This window comes from Tamandua tetradactyla, chromosome 8, assembly GCF_023851605.1.
Source record: "Tamandua tetradactyla isolate mTamTet1 chromosome 8, mTamTet1.pri, whole genome shotgun sequence".
Lineage (NCBI taxonomy): Eukaryota > Metazoa > Chordata > Mammalia > Pilosa > Myrmecophagidae > Tamandua > Tamandua tetradactyla.
This window is the reverse complement of record NC_135334.1, coordinates 59996420-60016495: the sequence shown is the minus strand read 5'-3', so window position 1 is coordinate 60016495 and position 20076 is coordinate 59996420. Positions and strand designations below refer to the sequence as shown.

At 38.2% G+C, this 20076-nt stretch overlaps 1 protein-coding gene across 10 annotated transcripts in view; it reads right to left on the bottom strand.

Annotated features, from left to right (window-relative positions):
* DLG2 (discs large MAGUK scaffold protein 2) overlaps positions 1-20076 on the bottom strand; it is a 2206106-nt gene that overhangs the window by 1043478 nt on the left and 1142552 nt on the right. For all 10 annotated transcript variants that reach the window (XR_013156681.1, XR_013156683.1, XR_013156682.1 and 7 more), the window contains one exon: positions 4068-4229. Coding sequence is in view for 7 of the 10 variants with exons in the window: in XM_077113416.1 (XP_076969531.1) it covers positions 4068-4229 (162 nt within the window). In the remaining 3 variants the exon portion in view is untranslated. The remainder of the gene's footprint in view (positions 1-4067; positions 4230-20076) is intronic.

The following is a 20076-nucleotide window of genomic DNA, read 5'->3' as shown; positions in this document are numbered from 1 at the left end:
TAGATGCCTGGGACCCCAAAGTATCTAAGCTTAAGGAATCTGATATCCTGTTACAGAAACAAGAAATAAGGAACTAATAATTATAACTCAAGTTCCTTAAAAGAATAGCATGAATATCTAAAAATCACATTTTGTGGCTTGCTCTTTGTTTCCCTGTCACCTATTATGGTGCACATAGTAGGAGCTCAACTAAAATATATTAAACTGAAAGGAAAAATCTCATGCTTTATTATAGCTCAATTTCTTTTGTGGAAGATTCTAGGTAGCATCTAAAGAGAAAGCCTTCCTATCTTGACACAAGGAAAACAAATTTCCTTGAATTTACCGCTAAATTGCATTTCTTCTTCCAACCCCATACTTTACACTGGCCAAGGTACTCTAATGAGAAGAGGCTAAGCAGTCCCATCTATCACTCAGGCAGCTGGTCTGCACCAAAGGCAGATGAATCTTAGAACCAAGGCTTCGAGTGACACATGATGATGAAAGAACCGACTGTCAAACCTGCAACAGTAAGATTATTCAGCTAATGACTCAGAGTCTGCTCAATGTGACATTTAAACTGTTATCCAGCAATCTCACACTCTGTTTAGGCATGCTATATGTAAATTCTTAATTAATACTAGAGACCTCCATTCTCTCTTAGGTAAGATTCAGGAGGCATTATCTGACAGTGTGTTTTCCTTACCTAATCTTCCCCTTCTTAATGCCTGACCCATGAATACCAGGCAGATCAAAGGCAAAGAGGTTGAAAATATGACAGGTCTAATCTGGAATCTGTACCTTCTTCGCATTTCCCTGACTCTAATGGGCTTCCTTTGTAAGAAAATGACACGTTAGATTTTAATCATGGCAAGTTTTCCAAACACTTGACTGTGAAAATATAATAACCCCTTAACAACTGAATTTAATTAGATAATGTGTCCTACTGCTATCAAAATGCATGTACCTGAACGTGCTAGAGCAGTGCTGTGCTGAAGCCAGCCGTTACTGGCTCACAAGTACCTCAAATACCTCCCTTCACAAATATATTCTGCAGCTTCAAGTTGGTAGCCTGAAATCAGCCATGACGGAAGTATTTACATTACAAAATTAGTAAACCCTATAAATTAGGGCATTTTTATTTCCTGGAAAAAAATTATACAAATTTACCCCTATCACTAATACTGCAAGGTAAAGGTACATAGAGTCTCTTCATTAAGATAATCTAAAAAAAAAAATCTTGTTTAGGGTCAACAGCACCTGGAGATGGTCTCAAGGGAAAAGGCCTGGCCTCAAAATACCTACCTCACAGCTTGGTGCAGAAGTCCTGGATAAACTCAGCTTTCCCTCCTCTTCACGGTACGTTGGGGGCCAAACACTTAACACGTGGTTCCAAAAAGGGGAGAAAAACCCATTTCCCACTTTGGTATTTCACATTAGGTGGTTATTATTCATAGGTGGCTCCTTTTTTTGTTTGTTTTTTGTATGCTGTATGGCAGGGGTCATATTTCATTCTTTTTTTCCATGTGAATACCCCCTTATTGCAGTACCATTTGCCGAATTTTTGCTTGTTTTGTTTTTTTTCTTTGACTACATAGGTGGCTACTTTTAAAAGTGATCTGAGGTCTCTTCAATAAAAGACATATTTACAGTAAATAGAAAAACCATTAAAATTTTTTAAAATTAGAGAATGAAAAATAAATTATAAAGGAGATAAAAATAACATAAATTCTAAGCTAAGGAAAGCCACTGAGGCTGAAGACACCTATTCCTGAGATTCCTTGAAGGCAAGGATAAAGGGAAATAGGAAAGATTTCTTTATATACTTGAAATCTGATCTTCAGAAAAAGCAAATTTTTATCCCAACTCTGACAGAAATTTTTCAAATGAGGCATTAAATAGCTTAACTAATAATGGTTTAATTACTCAAACTATAGATCTTCAAATAATTACATTATCATGTATATGCTGAAGATTTAAATTACAAAATGAAGATCTGTAGTGTGTTTTTCTAAAAAAAAATTATTGTGGTAACATATACAACATAGAACTTCCCATTTTAACCAGTTTTAAGTGTACAATTCAGTGACGTTAAGCAAATTCACAATATTGTGCTCTCATCACCACTACCCATTATTAAAATTTTTTCATACAGAAACTGTGCCCATATTCTCTTCTATTACCAGGCTAGCTTTGAACTAGTCTTGATTATCCTACTTAGCCTACAACCCTTTGGGAGCTATGCTCCAGAGTTGATTAAAAAGGAAGAGTTAGGAAGAGGAGAAAGAAAAGAAAGATCCATGGAACTTATTATAGAGATTTATTCAACTAGCCATAAAGAATAACACTAAAATTTTAAATCTCTTAATACAATCCAGCCTCCCTGCTCTGCCCCCTTACTTTACAGATATCAAAAGGGATGAGCATTTGTAACGATGAAGAAATTCCCAAAGAGGAAGGAATTCATCTAACTACAGAATAGAACTATTGATTCCTAGAGTTAGACTGGACCTTACAGACAATTATGTCACCCTCCTGCCAAAAAAGAAGTCCTTCCTATAATATGGCTGCAGGTAATCCAGGCCTGGAAGATTTCTAAGGAAGGGAACTCCTGCTTCACACAGTTTTAGGGGTAGCTCTACCTATCAAGAACAGTGGCCATATAATGCACATGAATATACATTCCTGTCATTTATGCACAGTGGTTCTGCTTCTGCCCTCTGGATGACACTAATGACATGTTTTCTACATTACAGCCCTTGAGATACAAGAAAATAAGTGCCCCGTTTTCCAATCCTTAGTCGTTCCAGCGTAAATATAGCCATTTCCATCATTCCTGCCATTGTTTCCAAAGAAACTCTGCAAAGAATTCCACAATGAATCCAAGAGACACGATATTTAAATGGTTTAGGGGCTAAAATTTGGAAATTAGCACCATATTTTAAATGACTGTTGATAACTATAGCTAACTTTTATTTGATAATCCATATTAAGGAAGCCAGGACATTGAAAATATATGAATTTTTGAAACTATATTAAACATAACATTTCTTTGATGTGTTGGCACGTATAATAAGAGAGCAAGGGCCCTTCTTTATGGCTACATTTTAAATAATGGCATAGCCATATGGAAGTGCTAGTGAAAAGAATGCTCTGGCTACGAAAGTAAAATGTTCTTTAGCGATAAGTAAGGAAGGCAGTATTTTTTCCCTCATTTTGAATCTCTTCTCTTAGAGCAATTAGCAAACATTGACTCTAGTTCCATTTTTCTTTTTCAACTCCGATCTATATCTATAAAACTTTTTACCCAAATTACAAAATCCGTAGCACCAGCAAGGGAAAAGGCAGAATGGTATTTGCAACCAGGAAGTACACATAATCCTTATTCTTATTTAATTACCCCTTCTTGTCAAATACTGTTCACCAAGAAATTGTTTAAACTTAAGAGAAAAAAGTGTAAAATATTGGGAAAAGTGTAACATCAGTGTTCTCAAACTGATTGTGGTGATGAACGCACAACTCTGTGATTATAACGAGAGCCATTGACTACATACTTTGGATGGACTGTATGTGTGCGAATAAAACTGTTAAAAAAAAGAAAAGAAAAAAAAGCTAGTAAACCATGTCTCCTAGGATGAAACAGAAGAACTTATGAGCCAACTTTACATTTTCCTTTTAAGTCTGACAGTAAGGCAATCACTAGGTATTATAAATGTCATATATACTACTTTTGTTTTACCTGGTTCCAGGAATAGAAATGAATAGAGCAGTTGAATAAAACCTGGATGTATTTCTGGGTTTTAAAAATATGTGGTTAATTTATTTACCCTTTCAATTTTTCATTTTTGGTTATTTACTTAGCTCAATGAAATGGATTTTCTTGACGTCCAAACTACCGCAATAAAAACTTTTCCGTCTCAGTATTACCAGGCTAGTCTCCAGATCACAGAAAGACCCTTTGGCAACCAGAGTGGCCTCTGGTTGTTTTAGGAAAGTCTCTTTCAACCAGACCAGCAAACATCACTCTTAGTAATGCAGACCAACCACTGCTGCCAGCTATGTAAAGACTGAATAGCAAACCGACCGACCTTCAGAGGAGAAATGTGAGACTGTAAGACGTATCCATGGACATTTTCTATTTGAGAGAGATTCTTTTCCGATACATGTACAAGTTCAGGCCCTCTAACTTCATGGGTTAGTCGAGGTAAGGAATGATCATGTGGAGCGTCCTCATCTTGATATCGATACTTCTAGGAGAAATTAAAGAAAGAAAAAAGCATCAGTGTCTGCAAAGGACATAGTTGGGAGTGTCACATTTTAACTTCATTTACAGGACACAGTGTGAATCTATTGTTGACCACCAAACAGGCATCACTGCAAGCTTTTTGGGGGCTCACCATAAACCATATCAAGTATAAGTAACACATAAGCCCCTGTTCAATTCCTGGTGCCTGCTCATGCAAAACAAAACAACACACAAGCCCCTATCGATATCTGAGAATGCTGATGACTTGTTTTTGCCTGACATGTACTGCCTCTGTTTATGAGATGCAGAAAGGTGATAGCAAATGAGATTGAAACAATTTGGCTGAGTTAGGTGAGGAAGTAACCCTCCAAATGACCAGAGAAACTAAGTAGGTGCTAAAAATTAGGGCAACGTTGTTAAGTGATGGATGGAGAAGAAAAAAATGCTGAGCAAGAAAAGTAAATTCTGACATAAAAGTGCCACACACATTCCATTTTAAAAACTTCACTTTGTTTCAGAATTTGTGAAGAGTTTAAGTATCTTTGTAAATAAGGAAAAAATTTTGCCACCCACATTTTTTTATATTGGTCTTGAAGGGAAGACAATCTTCTCTGCCTTTACTTCATCCCCAAGGAGGAAGAGTGTTGATTTGGGTTATTTGAATTCCTGGGTAAAAAATAAAAATTTCTAGGGAGAGAGCTTTCAAAGACCTTCACAATTTTAGGTAAAAGGTCTGCCTATATTCAGATAATTCCCTGAAAGGAAAGAGATAATATTTCCTTCTCTCTTGCTTTATTTTCCTTTTTCTTTACTATCCTCTTTTTCAATCCTGTACCAGTAAGACCATCCTTTGGCAAAAGCTCTCTTTCGAATCTTCTAGGCAGTCCTGAAGAAGCTAGCAGGGAAGGAAAAAGGTTAGGGTAAAGTAAGGTGTGAGGCCAGCTCAGTGCTGGGCATGGGGGAAGTTTTCATCTTCAGCCTTAGCATGGGTCTCTATCTCATATCTCTATCTATATTTCTCACTCTTTTTCCTTTAGAGTTGTCCCATTAGAGTCCCATTGTTTCAAGGTTGTTGGCCTACCTGGGAAAGAAAAAAGAAAAAGGGCAATTCAATACCCCACTTCAAACCCAGCTAATAAAGTGATGGTTTGCCATGCTTTTTTTTTTTTTTTTTAACTCTTTTATTGTATAACATATACAAAAAGCAAAGAAAGAAAAAAGCAATAATTTTCAGAGCACTCTTTAGCAAGTAGTAACAGGACAGATCCCATCCCAGAGTTGTCATGGGCTACCATACTATCATCTCAGATTTTTCTTTCTAGCGGCTCCAGAATATAGGAAGCTAGAAAGAATAAATAGTTATCATCACAATCAACTTATTTTTAGTGTGAAAAACAACATATATACAAAAAAAGCCCAAAAAATTTCAAAGCACAGCACAACAATTAATCGTAGAACAGATTTCAGAGTTTGGTATAGGTTACAATACCACAATTTTAGGTTTTTACTTCTAGATACTGGAGACTAAAAGAATTATCAATTTAATGATTCGGCAATCATATTCATTGGTTAAACCCTGCCTACTCTGTATAACTCCACCTCAATTTTCTTCTTTCTAGCCCACTCTTTAGGGGTATTTGGGCTATGGCCATTCTAACTTTTCCATGCTGGAAGGGTCTGTCACTCATATGGGGTAGGGAGATGGAACTAGCTGATGTTTTGGAGAGGCTGAGCCCTCTAGGTTTCAGGACTTATCTGGTCCAGGGACCCATCTGGAAGTTGTAGGTTTCTAGTCTTGCTTCACTTTTCTTTTATTCCTGTGTGCGGTGCAAGGGTTTTAGGGGTAGGCATCCAAACACAATCATAACACCACTTCAGGCTTAACTATAATATCTCACCTCTTTCCAGTATCCCATTTTTGTTATTATCACTGAGTTATTTCATCACATCAAGTCACTGAAAACATATCTCCTCACAAAACCATGTTTAAGATTTTCACTCTTTTTTTTTTTAGGAGAAAAATATAACTTATTGTATATCAGCTCCATCTGACTCATAATCTGTTAGTAACAAGAAGAACCACCACAGGTTTGGTATTTTCTTCTGTTTTCTGATCTTACTCAGAAGTTGTTATAAGTGCACGGATTTTCCAGGAAGACTTTCTGCCATGCCCCAAGCTTAATATAAGTCTCAATATAAAAATTAAAGCTATCAATAGCATCTTGATTGGAATTTTTTTCAATTTTTTTAATTAATGTTTTTATTTTTTAAATACCAAAAAAAACCACAAATGTAAACATTCATAACTTTTGATCATTCCGTTCTACATATATAATCAGTAATTCACAATATCATCACCTAGTTGCATATTCTTGATTGGAATTTATAAAGCGCTCTCATATATTAATTTCATTGTATTTAATTTGTCCTGTGATGTTCCATTTTACCTATGAGAAAACTAATACTCAGATAAATTAAGGGACTTCTTCAGGACTACTCAACCAGTGGGCACCAGAGCTGGGTATCATGTCTAGATAATTTAAATCTAAATCCTCTTTCTGCTCTATCATCACCCCTCCTCCACCCCCATTAAGAGATGAAGCCCAAGTCTGACAAGTGAATTGGCAACTTGGTAGAAAAAAATCATGAAAACACAGGACAAAGTGAGACAAATTTCTGTGACTTTCAAACACCATACTTCTGATTTTAAAACCCTATGAATAATGTGAGAAGCTAATGTGACTCAGAAAGTCATTCGTGACCAGTTATGTATTTATTGGGAGTGGAGTAATGCCATACATATACCCATGTTAGCTTCTCCAGCTTTCAGCCCATTTACCATCCTCATCTGCTTCCCACTTCGGTTCTCTCTTGCAGAATCACTACCATCTATTTTGTCAACTGAGCCAGAAAAGTAGGAGCCAGACTCCATGCGCTCTTTCACCAACCCCCGACTGCCCATTTAATGAATCACTGCATCTGCCTGATTTATATCCTAAATAATTATTGAGTCTACTCCTCCTTGTAATTCTCGCTACCTGCTTCCCATCCCCAATAACCACTATCAGGTTCTCATCACTCACTGGACCACCAAGTGTCAGCTGGACCACTGCAACATTCTCTGGTCAGGCTAGACAGCCTCTGGGATTGCCCCCTACCCATCCATTCTCTACATTGCACCAGGGGACTTTCTAAAATGCAAACCGAACAAGTCCTTCTCCTTAAAACCATCCAATGGCTTCCTATTACCTACAGGACAGAGCTCAAGCCTCCTTAGTTTGCTGTAAGCCAACCCCAATACGACTACATAAGCTGAACCTCCATTTCTTCTGAACTCATTTTTTTCTCACCACTCCTACCTCTGAGCATGTATTCCAGAAACACAACTGTTGGTGCTTCTCCACACATGTGTGTCTCTGAGCCTTTGTCTGGGCTGTCCCTGTGCTTAGAATGATTTTACTTCCTAGTTTTTTTTTTTTTATCTGATTGAATTCCTATTTGTTTTAGTATAGAACACAACCTCTCCAGAAAGCTTTCTCTGAAAACTTTTTCCAAGTTAGAATTCAATTTCTCTCTCAGAGTTCCAATGTGCACAGCTTCATTATTGTAGCCATACTGGACTGTAATTTCTTATTTATAGACTGAGGTCCCTGAGGACAGGGACTATGTCATATTTATCTTGGTAGCCATAGTGCCCAGCACAGGAACAGTACTTGTTAGATGCCTGGTAAGTAACTATGGAATGAAATAAAGCAAATCAATCAGTACTTCCAGGGTTTTTTGTTGTATTTTGTTTAAACTTCTAAAATTTAACATACGCAAAGCCAGGCTCAGGTCATGACATGTTTGCTGACCAAGTGCATCACAAAGAAACTTTTTAAGTTAAAATGATTATTTGTAACTCCTCAAGGATCCTTACATTAAGATTCAGACTTTAGCCTTTCTTCAAACTTGGTAAGAGCCTTTTCGCATTTTACCCTTGGGCATATGGGATAATGCAGCACCTAAGTGCTGTGAGTATCCCAGCTATGATGTTTAAAGAAGTTAGCTAATTTTTTAGAAAGAATGCCGTACCTGAAGGAGAACCAACGCTCATCCGATTGCGGAGAAGAAAATAATTTATTCACGATCTTGCAAGAATCGGTGCCTACCGGAAAAACGGTAGCCGGTGCACCAAACAATAGAATGCCAAAACCTGTGCCTAGCTCGCAGGCCCTCCCCTGTTTCTCCGTTGATTGGACACTCCAGAGGTTACAGCCTGTTTAATCTAATTAAGGCTTTCAAGGAAAACGTTATCCATAAAAATACACATCTCACAAAAGTGTTTGGATAAATAACCATCAAAACACAAACAATAATCTTACTTTAATTTCTGTAATACCAGAAATAAATTATTTTATAATAATTATTTTCATAAATTTAAGACCTATTTTAAAGATTGATAGGAACTTAAATTAGACTATAAAACAATCTTGATGTTCAATGAATATTTTATTGGTAAAATTTGTTCTCAAACATTTGAACTTTCATTCATCCTTCAGATCTCAGCTTACCGTAACCTCTTCTGGGAAGCTTTTCTGAATTGCAAATCTGAGTTTTTGAAGGTCTTTCAATCACAATTCTTATCATGCTGTACAGTAATTGGCTGTATATTTGCCTGTTTTTTTCCCCATTGAACTGTAAATATTCGTGAGGACTAAGATGATTTAGTCTTTTTTCATCCTCATATGTATAGTCCTGAGCCAAGTGCCTGGCACAGATATGCAGTATTTGTTAAATAAAATTATGAATGACAACTGAACAACTGGATGAAATGGGTGTCAGTTGCTTAAGTCACAAAGCTATTTTTTGGCTATTGGATGCAACCTCTTCATTGCAAAACCTTCTAAACCTAAATTAGAGCAAAACATGTGCCACAACATGTGCCTGACATAAAACTCTTATGTAATCTTTAAAGGACATAAAACTCTTATGTATTATACTTCTCTCTCCTTACCCTTTCAGTAATCATGCTGAGAATATAAACTGAATATGAACTAGTTCTTGTCCTTGAGAAGCTCATAAATTAATAGGTTATACCTGTGCACATCTAAGTTACCATATGATGTGATAACTACTTTAAGTATAAACTGAGTTCTGTGGGAGTAGAAATGGTCAGCACCAACTCTGCCTGTGGCTTCCCAATTTGAAATAGGATCTAAACTCATGTAGACAGAAATAAGGGATGTTTCAAAGCAAAGACAATATGTGTAGAGGAGATAAGGAATGAGAGGGAATGATGTTTTGAGGGAAAAGAAAGATCACGATGTGAATTATAGCAGACGCTATTGTCCCACAGATCCAAATCCCTGAAAACCTCTTTTACTTGTTCCAGGCTCACATCTGCACACTTATCCTTAGGAGGTTTGTATCCTTAGGAGGTTTGCATCCTTAGGAGGTTTGCCCTTGGATGACTAAAGCCTCCTCACTTGGTTGTACCTGGAAGTAATACTAGAACTCCTCAACTCCCATGTCTCAAGGTGAGTTAAACCCTGTGGTGCAAATTATACTCCAAAGAACCCCACAGGATCAGCCTGAAACTAACTGCATCGAGATCTACATTCTTATTGAGCTCCTTGGTGCTACCCTCTATCACTTATGGGTTTCTCCCGGAAACTCCCCTCCAAAAGTCATATGCACACCAATCTACATTTTAGGTCTGCTTCTAAGCAACTAAACTTAAGACTTGGGTGAAGTTTGGAATGTGAAACAGTGTGGCATTACATGAGGCTGGGAGGCAGACTGGTGTCCATTATATAAATGAAAAGGAGCCATCCAAGGTCTATCAACAGTTTCTGCTAACAGTGACTAAATATTTTCCTTTTATTTTTCCAGTGTTCTACCTCTGGCTAAGCAAGAGCTAAGAATGGTGAAAAGTCCCATATTCAACTCAAGCTGAAACCTTCAAAGGTATCACCCTGGCATGGCAGAGAAGAATATCTTGATTCTTTGACCGGACCAAAACTGATTTTTTTCATTTTCTTTTTTTTGCGTGGGCAGCACCAGACCAAAACTGATTTTTGGAACTTGTAATACTAAGACTGATATTAATACTAACATCAACATTAATACTAAAGCTAATATGAATACATGTCTAATCCTAACACCAAAACCAATATTAAAATCAATATTGATGTACCAGGAACTATGCTTTACATGCATCATCGCCATCTGAGAGAAAGGTGCTATTATTTTCCCCTTCTGAGGCACAGATAAATAATTTTACCAAGTTTACACAGCTGGCAAGTGTTAAAGGAGGATTCAAACCCAGATTAGTCTGACTTTCAAGTTATAAGACTTTTATGTTCTGTTAAGAACTTTAGGACTCACATATCTTAAAAGGCCAACTGTCCCATATCTTTATCTTCAGGAAATATAATTCTTAAATCTTCAAGCGGCATCTAATGAGGAGGATTAAACAACTCTAGAGGTCAGGTCTGGAAGTTCTGGGCTTTTCTAGTTATTTTCTCATTCCAGGGTCTTCTGTTAGGAACTATGCCACAGCGATACCTTTGAGGGTTTCTGAATTGCATTAAAAAGCAGGCAATTTAAGGAAAGCCTACATGCCTTCCTCTCTTCCTCTCCTCTGTCTGGCCTATTGGAGAAGACTCTGGTGAGAAGGAACCTTTATAAACAGGCATTTCCTCTCACAGCTCTAACAGAAATAGAGACAGAAGGGCTTAAATCAGGGTAGACTAAGGTATTATTCATGTCCTCCTGTCTTAGCTCATTTTGTCCCTGAGTTCTGGAATCCCACCCCCTCCGCTTGTATGAAGGCCCCTACCCCTACCCCAGGCCCCTTCATCAGACTAACCTTTCCAGGTCCTTGATAATTAGTTTGGGTGTTAGCTCCTCTTTGAAGCATTGTTTGGCTGCTCAAATTGAAAGTTTCCCATAGTGTTCTCCACAGATCTCTGTCACTGAGTTGCAATTTATATTTTAATGACCTGTCCATGAGTCTATCTCCCTACTAGCCTATAAGCATCTCAGGAACAGGAAGGGGGGTCCTATTCATGTCTGAATGTTTAGTACTCAATGATCACCTGATACATAGTAAGTGACAATCAATGTGAGTTTAACTGAACTAAACTTAAATAATCTGAGTGATAATATGACCTACCTGATCAAAAGTCCTCCCAGCCAAGCCTGCATGCAATCCTTGACACTGTTTCTAACACAGGCTCCCATGTAAATGGACAAAGATTAAGGCAGTCTGACCAGATTCTGCCCAGTACATTCCACTGATGGCTGCATGAGTCAGAATCGTCCTGAGTGGCCAGGAATTCAAATACAGGAGCCTACCTGTGTCTGGCTCATCACAGGAGGTTCTGCACAGTTTAGAAGATAATGTTATGCTGGCACAGTGCATACAACGGATGAAGGAGTCAAAAATCTTTCTGGGCTTCATAAATAATTATTATCTGGCTCTATCTCTGCTGCTGCTGCATAAGAAGCACTCTACTTCCCCCTTTCTGCAAGAACTGGCACTGTGCAATGGGAGAGAGAGAGAGAGAGAGAGAGAGAGAGAGAGAGAGAGAGAAAAGACAGAAGGGGTAAAAAACCCAAACCAGAACATGTTTGTGTGCTTCTGAATTTTTAATAATAATATAATACCTAACAGCTAGTGAACACTATTCATGGGCCAGACACCTTGTTAATAGTGTTATAGAAATGATCCCTCTTAAGCCTTATAGCAAGATAATAAAGCAGGTACAAAATTAAGGAATAAATCACAATATCTTACATAAAGCCTGGCATTTAGGAAATGTTCAAAACTTGCTGGTTCTCCTGCTTCTGTTAACTACATTGGCAGACAGATTTTTCGGTGTCAAGTTGTGTCACCCTCTCTGTAATCTCAGTTCTTCGAGGGCAGGAACCTTAACATATATATTTGTTTCCTGTAAAGTGTTAAGCCAGAACACCACATAGTATGTGTGTGCCCAATAAACCTGGGTTAACTGATTGAATGCTATAGCTGGAAGAAGGCATCTCAGTTTTAAAAATGTACTTTGGCAGAAAGGAAGCATGTATTTTAGAAGTGTGAAGTCAATAAGAAAACTAGATAACAAAAGGAGTGATGATGCCTAAAGAAGAAATGTATACAGCTCAGAAAATAGAGTAGTCTCAAAAAATGAACTATAGGGAAATAAAGGATTTTTACTTCGTTTCTTTTGCTGCTCATTCTTATTGGTATAATCATCCTCCGCTTTCAGGAAAGCCTGCAGAAGTTTAAAGTTCATACTCAGGTATCATCCAGGCTCCACAAGCCACCATCTTATTTTGAGGAAAACATTTTAAGCACTGTGATAGTGATATTTATTCTGAAGAATTCCATCTACTAGAGACTTGTGCAGTATGTAGCTAGCTGTAGATCAATTATTAGCTGCCGTCCTACACAAACACACACAGACGGCTCTCCTTTCCAGTTCTTTCCTTTTTCCACAGTGTCTTCTTAGCCTCTCTGTGACGGGTGATCCATCCTTCTTTTGGACTAGTCTAAGCTGTAGCTCATTTTCACACTTACTGCAGCCTTTCTCAAACTCACTACCTCTCTCTCTGCAGGAAAAAAAAATGTGTAAAAGTAAGAATAAAGAATATTTAATGCAGTGATCAGATCAGTATTTACGTTTATTTCTTTGATCAGAAATAAAGTTCTCTGAATGATGTTTGGCTAGAAGGAGTGTTTTTTTTTTTTTTTTTACCCTTCGAGCTCTTCCTGTTCACTGTCCCAATCCATTGTTCCAGACTGATTACATGTAAGCTGCAAATCTCAAGGAGGGGGTTAGATAGGAGGGAAATAGGAAAGGAGGTGCAAGGCAGACCATACATATTTTTCACCTTCACTTGCTCAAGGGAACCTCCAAGCGTTTCCCTGATTAGGGGTTCTCCTCCCCCTACCACACTTCCTCATAGACTTGCAGGGTACACTCCACTTATTTATCATAAAGCTTATTACAAGTTTTTTATATTTCTGTAGTAATTTGCTTAATGTTTTACTTTCCCCACTGGACTGAAACCTCAACACCCACAGGGATCATATCTGCTTGGTCCCCTCCTCTACTTATAGTGCCCAACACATAGTAGTTGCTCAATAAATGCTTGTTGATTAAATAATAGTCTGTAGCCAAATCTATTTTCAAAGTCCATTGCCCAAATAAAAGAGGGTTGAAGCTCACTGATTGCACACAGATCTTTCCCAAGTGAATTCGCCTTTAAAAAAAGAAAGGATGACCCACAATCAGCAATACAGCTGGCTCATAAAGAATGCTTGAAAATGGGTTTGGAGCAGGATGTAAGTAACAGAACCGATGTGAGAGATGAAAAGCTCTCCCCAGGTGCTGCATTTGAATTTTTTCAAACAAAGCTCCCAAATGAAAGCTCTTTGCCACAAAGAACAGGACAAGCCAGGATGTTAATTAAATTACAAATCAGCTGTCTGCTTGCAGCTGACAGAGCTTTGTAAGCTTCCAAGCAAAGTCAGATATTTTAAACCCTCTGTAATTACCTACAATGGAGAAGCAGCCATGAAAGATGCTTCATGAATATTTAATGAATCTTAAGATCCTTTTTAAAGAGCTGATGATTTAAATAATCATGAGGGAACTTACTCTAGCTCACTGCTGCCCTCCATCTGTTAACTGAAAATGCCGGAAATGGTAGCTGGGTAGGAAATGCAAGCTTTCTCTCAGGAGCCAGGCTCAGGCTAACCCAAGAGAGGTAACTGTGTAATTCAAAACAGTCCTTTAGCCAAATCAAAATGGAATCACAGACTTAACATCTGTGTTAATGAATGGGTATAGAATTATAAAAGGAACTTGGATATGCCACACATTTTGGTTGCTTTTTACAATTCACAAGAAACGTCCAGAAACATCTCAATAATTCTCTCAAGATCTGGATAAAGAGGGTACTGTCATTCTAACTTACAAATGAGAAGACAAAGGATCAGAGAGTTTCCAAAATGTTAACTAAATGTCAAAGCTGGGTTTCAAGCCACACAGTCTTCTAGCTTCAAGAGATAGCCCTATGTAGCAGAAAGTATGGATTTTGTCATTAGAAACGTGGTTTACAATATTGGTTGGGCTACTTGCTGGCTGGGAGACATTTGTCAAGGTGTTGGATATCTGAGCATCAGTTGACTTAAGTTAAAAACCAGGAATTATAGTATTTACCTCATAGAAATGCAAGGATTGAAAGAGAGCGCATTTCTGGCACATAGTAGGTGCTTGACAAATGTGAATGCTCTCCTTTTTTGAAGCCTCAAGTCCTGTGCACTTTACAGGTTTGCCATCAAAATAAGTCACCCTTAAGAGTGAACTCTTCATCCTGCTCGTGCTGTCAGCAGAACGGAAAAAAATGAATGAACATTTGCATCCTCCATATATGTCCATCATCTTTCTGCTTCCTAGGCCATCCTACTAGAATAACTTTCTAAACTTCAGTTTTAGAGTAGTGGCTAAGAGTGCAGATTCTACAGAGACTGCTTGAATCAATTCCCAATTCTATCATCTACCAATTGTAGACCTTAGGCAACTTATTGAAATTCTCTGAGACTAGGCGTTCTCATGTAAAATGGGATTAGTACCTACCTCACAGAATTTTTGAAAAGGTGAAACAACATAATGCATGGAAGGCACTTGGCACATGTCTATGACTAGTAAATGCCCAATTAATGCTCACTATGATTATTTTATTATAACATAAGATTTTTTAGATTTCAGTATAAAAGACTGGAATATTAAAAAAAAAACTAAGCAAAGGGAGATAAAGTTGTTTCGTATTTTTTTTCCTTGCTTTCAAGTCTTTCAAAGCCTATAAGTGCAACTTTCCCTCTACTCCATCACACATAGAACTCTGCCTTTCAATCTCACAGTCCTTGCTGGGCCAACAAGGCACTCTTCCACCTTTCTTTGTGCCATCCTCAATGCTTGAAAACCAAGAAACCTTGGTTCTCTTAAACTCTGACCATTCTAGCAGCCACTACAACTCTCTCATCCCAATTTTTCATTCAACCAAGTATTTATTTATCATCTACTCTGTGCCATGCACTGTATCAACAGTGAACAAGGAAGACACATTCCCTCCCTATTCTTTGCTCTTGGTGTCTTCTCTACTTCTAATAACCTTTCCAAATGTTTTTCACCTGGCTATTGCTGATCCTTCACAATTTAGCTCATGTATTTCTTCTCAGATGCATTCTGAAGATGCCCCTGTTTTGGCTAGATGTCCTTTTATTCACATGACACCCTATGAATCTCTCTCTTTCTCTGTTTTTTAAAGCATTCATATAGCTGCTTTTCCCTTGGGAATGTGAAGTTTCAAATTCATGATTATACCATCAGCTGCATAGGACCCACTAGGTGTTCAATGAATGTTTTTGAACTGTACTCGGTGGAGATAAAAGTTCCTTGCACCTCTTCTGTGTACTATACTGCTCCTAGCATGTCCTCAAAGTAGCACATACTCAAGGAACCTATTTGGGTTCTACAGGGGATCTGGTTATTTAACAGCATTCTGCAGATTTTCAGTAGTAAAATGAAAAGCTGGTTCAATGTAACCAGCTTACATAATACTTTCAAAACAGGCACGTCGGTTTGAAAGTATTATGTACCCCAGAAAAGCCATGTTTTAATCTTGATTCAACCTTGTGGAAGCAGCTTGTTTCTTTTCATCTTAATTCAGTATTGAAGGTTGGATTTTTTTTTTTATTAGATTTTCTTCACAGAGATGACACACCCAATTGTGTGTATGACCTTTGATTAGATGGAGATGTGACTCTACTCATTCCAGGTGGGTCTTGATTGGTTTACTGAAATCCTTTAAAAGAGGAAACATGTTAGGGAGAATCAGAAATAACAGAAACTTCAGAGCTGACAGAGAGAGCAGAGACATGGAGGCTTGGACATGCTTGGAGCCCAGTAGACATTGCCATGAAATGTTAAGCAAGCCAGAATCTGGAGAGAGCCAAGAGAAGCCAAGAGATGAAAGCCAGACCCAGAGAAGCAAAGTGAGGAACCTCCACAGGAACAGAGGCTGAAAGCAACAGAGCCCAGGAGCAAGGAACCTGCAGATGCCAGCCACATGACTACTCAGCTGAAAGAGGCATTCCTGACCCATCGGTCTTCCTTGAATTAAGGTATCTTTCCCTGGATACCATAATTCGGACAACTTTATAGGCTTAGAAGTGTAAACTTATAACTTATTAAATTCCCCTTTTTAAAAGCTGCTCCAGTTCTGGTATATCACGTTCTAGCAGCTTGCAAGCTAACACAACAAATAATAAAAAATATTTTGGGGTGTGAGGTCGGGGTTATATGTAGTGAGGAGAGTTGTGCAAGCTTTGGGTATGAAGCACGGGGAAAGGGAGTTGGCTGGTGGCTTCCTGGAGCAAAAGAGTTGAGAGAAGGAAAACTGGTGACATGCCAAGAAGGGAACTGAGTGAGATTTCCTCCTTTTGTCTACTCTGGCAGCCCTGAGTTAGAGCATCGAGGCAAGCAGAATACACAAATGAGCTCATCCCAAGTATTCTTATCTGTGACTCTAAACCCAGGCCAGCAGCTGGTATAGAGAGGTATACTAACGTCAAGCAAACACAATAAAATATATTCAAGTGTAGGCAAGATGGAGAAGAGGTCTAGGAGTGCATGCACAAATATGTTAACAGTGATTATCTCTGTGTAATTATTAATTTATTTTTTGAGTTTATGTTTAATTTTCTAAATTTTGAAATGCAAACATATTACTTGGAGATTAAAAGTAATTAACAAAGCAGTATATGTAAGCCATGATTATGTATTTGCTTTGTTGGAATGGAGAAGGTTCAGTGTATTATAAGATTCAAGGCGAGGGAAAATTCTTCAGTCTTGGAAAAGGTTTATCTAGTTCAGTTTAGTCAATTTTGAGAGCTTATTGAACACAAGAGGAGATTGCCAGCTAGCAAATGAAGTAGGGGGAAACTGGGTAAAAATTCGCTGGGGAAGAACAGCACTTGAAGTCAAATTGCCTTGGCACTAGAAAATTAAAGCAATGATTTGGGAAGAAACTCCACAAATAGTATGTCCATTTGAAGCACAACTTCAAATATTGTCTGAGTAATTCTCCCAGGATAACTGCCAGTGGATTCAAGCAGTGAGATCCTGTGGGCAGTCACTGTCTGACTCAATATGCCAGTTGTGCAACTGCTGCCACTTTTGCAAATGAGAATCATTCCCCCCTGAAGGACAGAAGCACATTCTTCCCACTATACTTGGTGCCCAGAAAAGTTTCCTTTCAATAGAGTGCTTTGTCAAGTGATTAAACTGTTTGAGCCTCAGTTTCCTGGGTTAAAATCTGTTCCTACCACTAAGCAGAATTGTGGCTTCATGCGACCCTTTGAAACTCGGAATCCTAATTTGAAAAATTGGACTAATAATACTTATGTGACAGCATTGCTATGGAAAATTGATGAGATAATGTGCGTAAGTGTCTTGCCACAGGGTCTGGCTTATGTTAACTATTTAAGAACTCTAAGCCTCTTTGTCTTTCTGTGTCAGCGTCATATAAACATTGTTCCAAATATTTTAAGAAGGGTCGCCACACACATATGCGTGCACACATGTACTCCTCTTAGCTTTACTCCTATTAGAAAGGAGCTGGTTTTTACTACACTATCACAAGCATTGCAGCATTAACACAAATCAGTACAAATCCTCCAAAGGAGGCCGACTGAGTTGCTAAGGTCTTGCCTCCACTGCTACTAAGATTCGGCCTCTTTACTGTATATAAGGCCATTTTTCCCCTCTCTACCCTCGTTCTGTCTTGGCCCAGGTTCCTGGACTCTTCTGCCTATGATCACAACTTCTGGTCAATAGGCAAAGAGAAAAGAGCTTCAGACATAGGTGCTGAATTTTCCATCACTGCTCACTTAAGCTATTCTTCTAATCTATTTGAGCTTCTGCATATCAGAATTTGCTTGCCGTATTGGTACTTGCCTAATCCATTCACCCACAGCCAACTTCCCAAGATGAGACTGCTTGCCCACTTGGATCTGAAAAATCTAGAGTCTTTCTGTCTGGCTGTCTGCCTGGCCCTGGGTATTCCTGGGCAGTCTTTTGGCATGAGCTTCATTCTGTGATATTATACAGGTAAAATCCCTTCCTAAAGGGAAGCACCATAATCCATTCATTCAGTAGTGGACAAATCCAATATTAACCAAGTACCCTATGTGCAAATCATGAAATTTTAAGTGCTGCGAATAGAGCAGTAAAAAAGAAAAAGACCTCATAGAGCTTAAATTCTAGTTGCATATAGATCTTTGCCTGAATTATAATTTTTCCTCAATACACTTGTTTTGCTCCGCAGCAGGCATGAGCAGCTGTGCTATCCATGGGAGGATGCAGGGTGGTCCAAGCGTGTAACCATTCCAAATTGTCTCTGGTGCCAAGCACATGGGCTTGATCATCCAGCTGTTCTCATCCAGTTGTCTTCCTGTCAGAGCACCTGGTAATGAACTGACTCCAGGAGCATTAGAACCAGAAGCAAGTGAAAGATCAAGGCAAAAGTTACGGTCTTAACTCTGGCCTCATTAGCAATGAGTTCCAATCAAAGAGTAGGGCTACGTGGCAACCACACACTGTCATAAAAACATTAGTATTTGTTAAAAGCTGATTTAGACTACATGCTTGGCTATGATGGCATAAATAATATCAAAATTAGATATGATTTGGGAGGAAGCATTTTTATAATTAACCTAGATATTTGGATATGGAAATAGACATTTCACATTGAATAATTTTAATAAAATGAAAAATTATAGAATGCTACTTGTGCTTATCACAACCTTAGGATGCAAATTTTAAGTGAAGAAAAACGGAAAAGTTATCTAGTCTTCCTATCCTGGTGCCCAATTGGGAATTAATAGCGTTTACCTTTCAGGTGAGTGCCTATGATGTCTCATTCAAATGCGTTAATGCTTTACATGATTTAATGTATTTAAACCTTAAAACAGCCCTATGATGACAATGCTATTTTCTTTCCCTCACATTACAGACAAGAAAACTGAGGTACACAGAAAACAAGCAAGTTGTTTACAAAACTCGCTATACGCACAATTCCTTCCTTTAACTGCCACACTATATGGTTTCTTAGGTATTGTGGAATTCTTACTCTCTGACTCATATATTACTTCTAAATATGGTAGAAGCTCTGGTCCTGTGGTTTAAAAAGTCAAGGTTTGCAAACTTGTCTTTATTCTTCCTGGGTTGTAGGATGCAATTGGGAGAAAGTATAAATAGAAATAACCTAGTTAATAGTACTCCTATTTCCCTGGTCACCCAAATACAAAACTCCAGAGAAGATGATGACTCTTCAGCATCTTTCCCATCTCACATCTTTCAGAGTAAGGCCAACCTAGCTCACTTGGCAGAGCACGGCACTTAATATTGAGTCAAAGCCAAGAGGATTTCACGTTGGACTAAGAGGTCCTGGTTGAAGAAAGTAATGCTGTAACTTTAGTCACTATGTAACCCTCAGGCACATACAAAGAAAGTACATTTCGCCAAATGAGTGAGTCCATTATAAGTTTAATGATTCTACTTCAGTAGAGGTTCTTGCTCTTATCTTTTTTTTTATCTCCATTATTCATCCCTCCACCAGACCTTATTTCCTCTCCCCAGAATATTTCAGTTGCCTTTTACTTCCCTTTCAACCACATTTCTTGTCTCTCCCTACCCCAACATATAAATCCTCCATTTCCTACCTTTCTATCCTCTCTCATCCCACATCCTCCACAAATTATAGTTCAGCCATCCTGAATAATTTGCAATTCAGAGTAA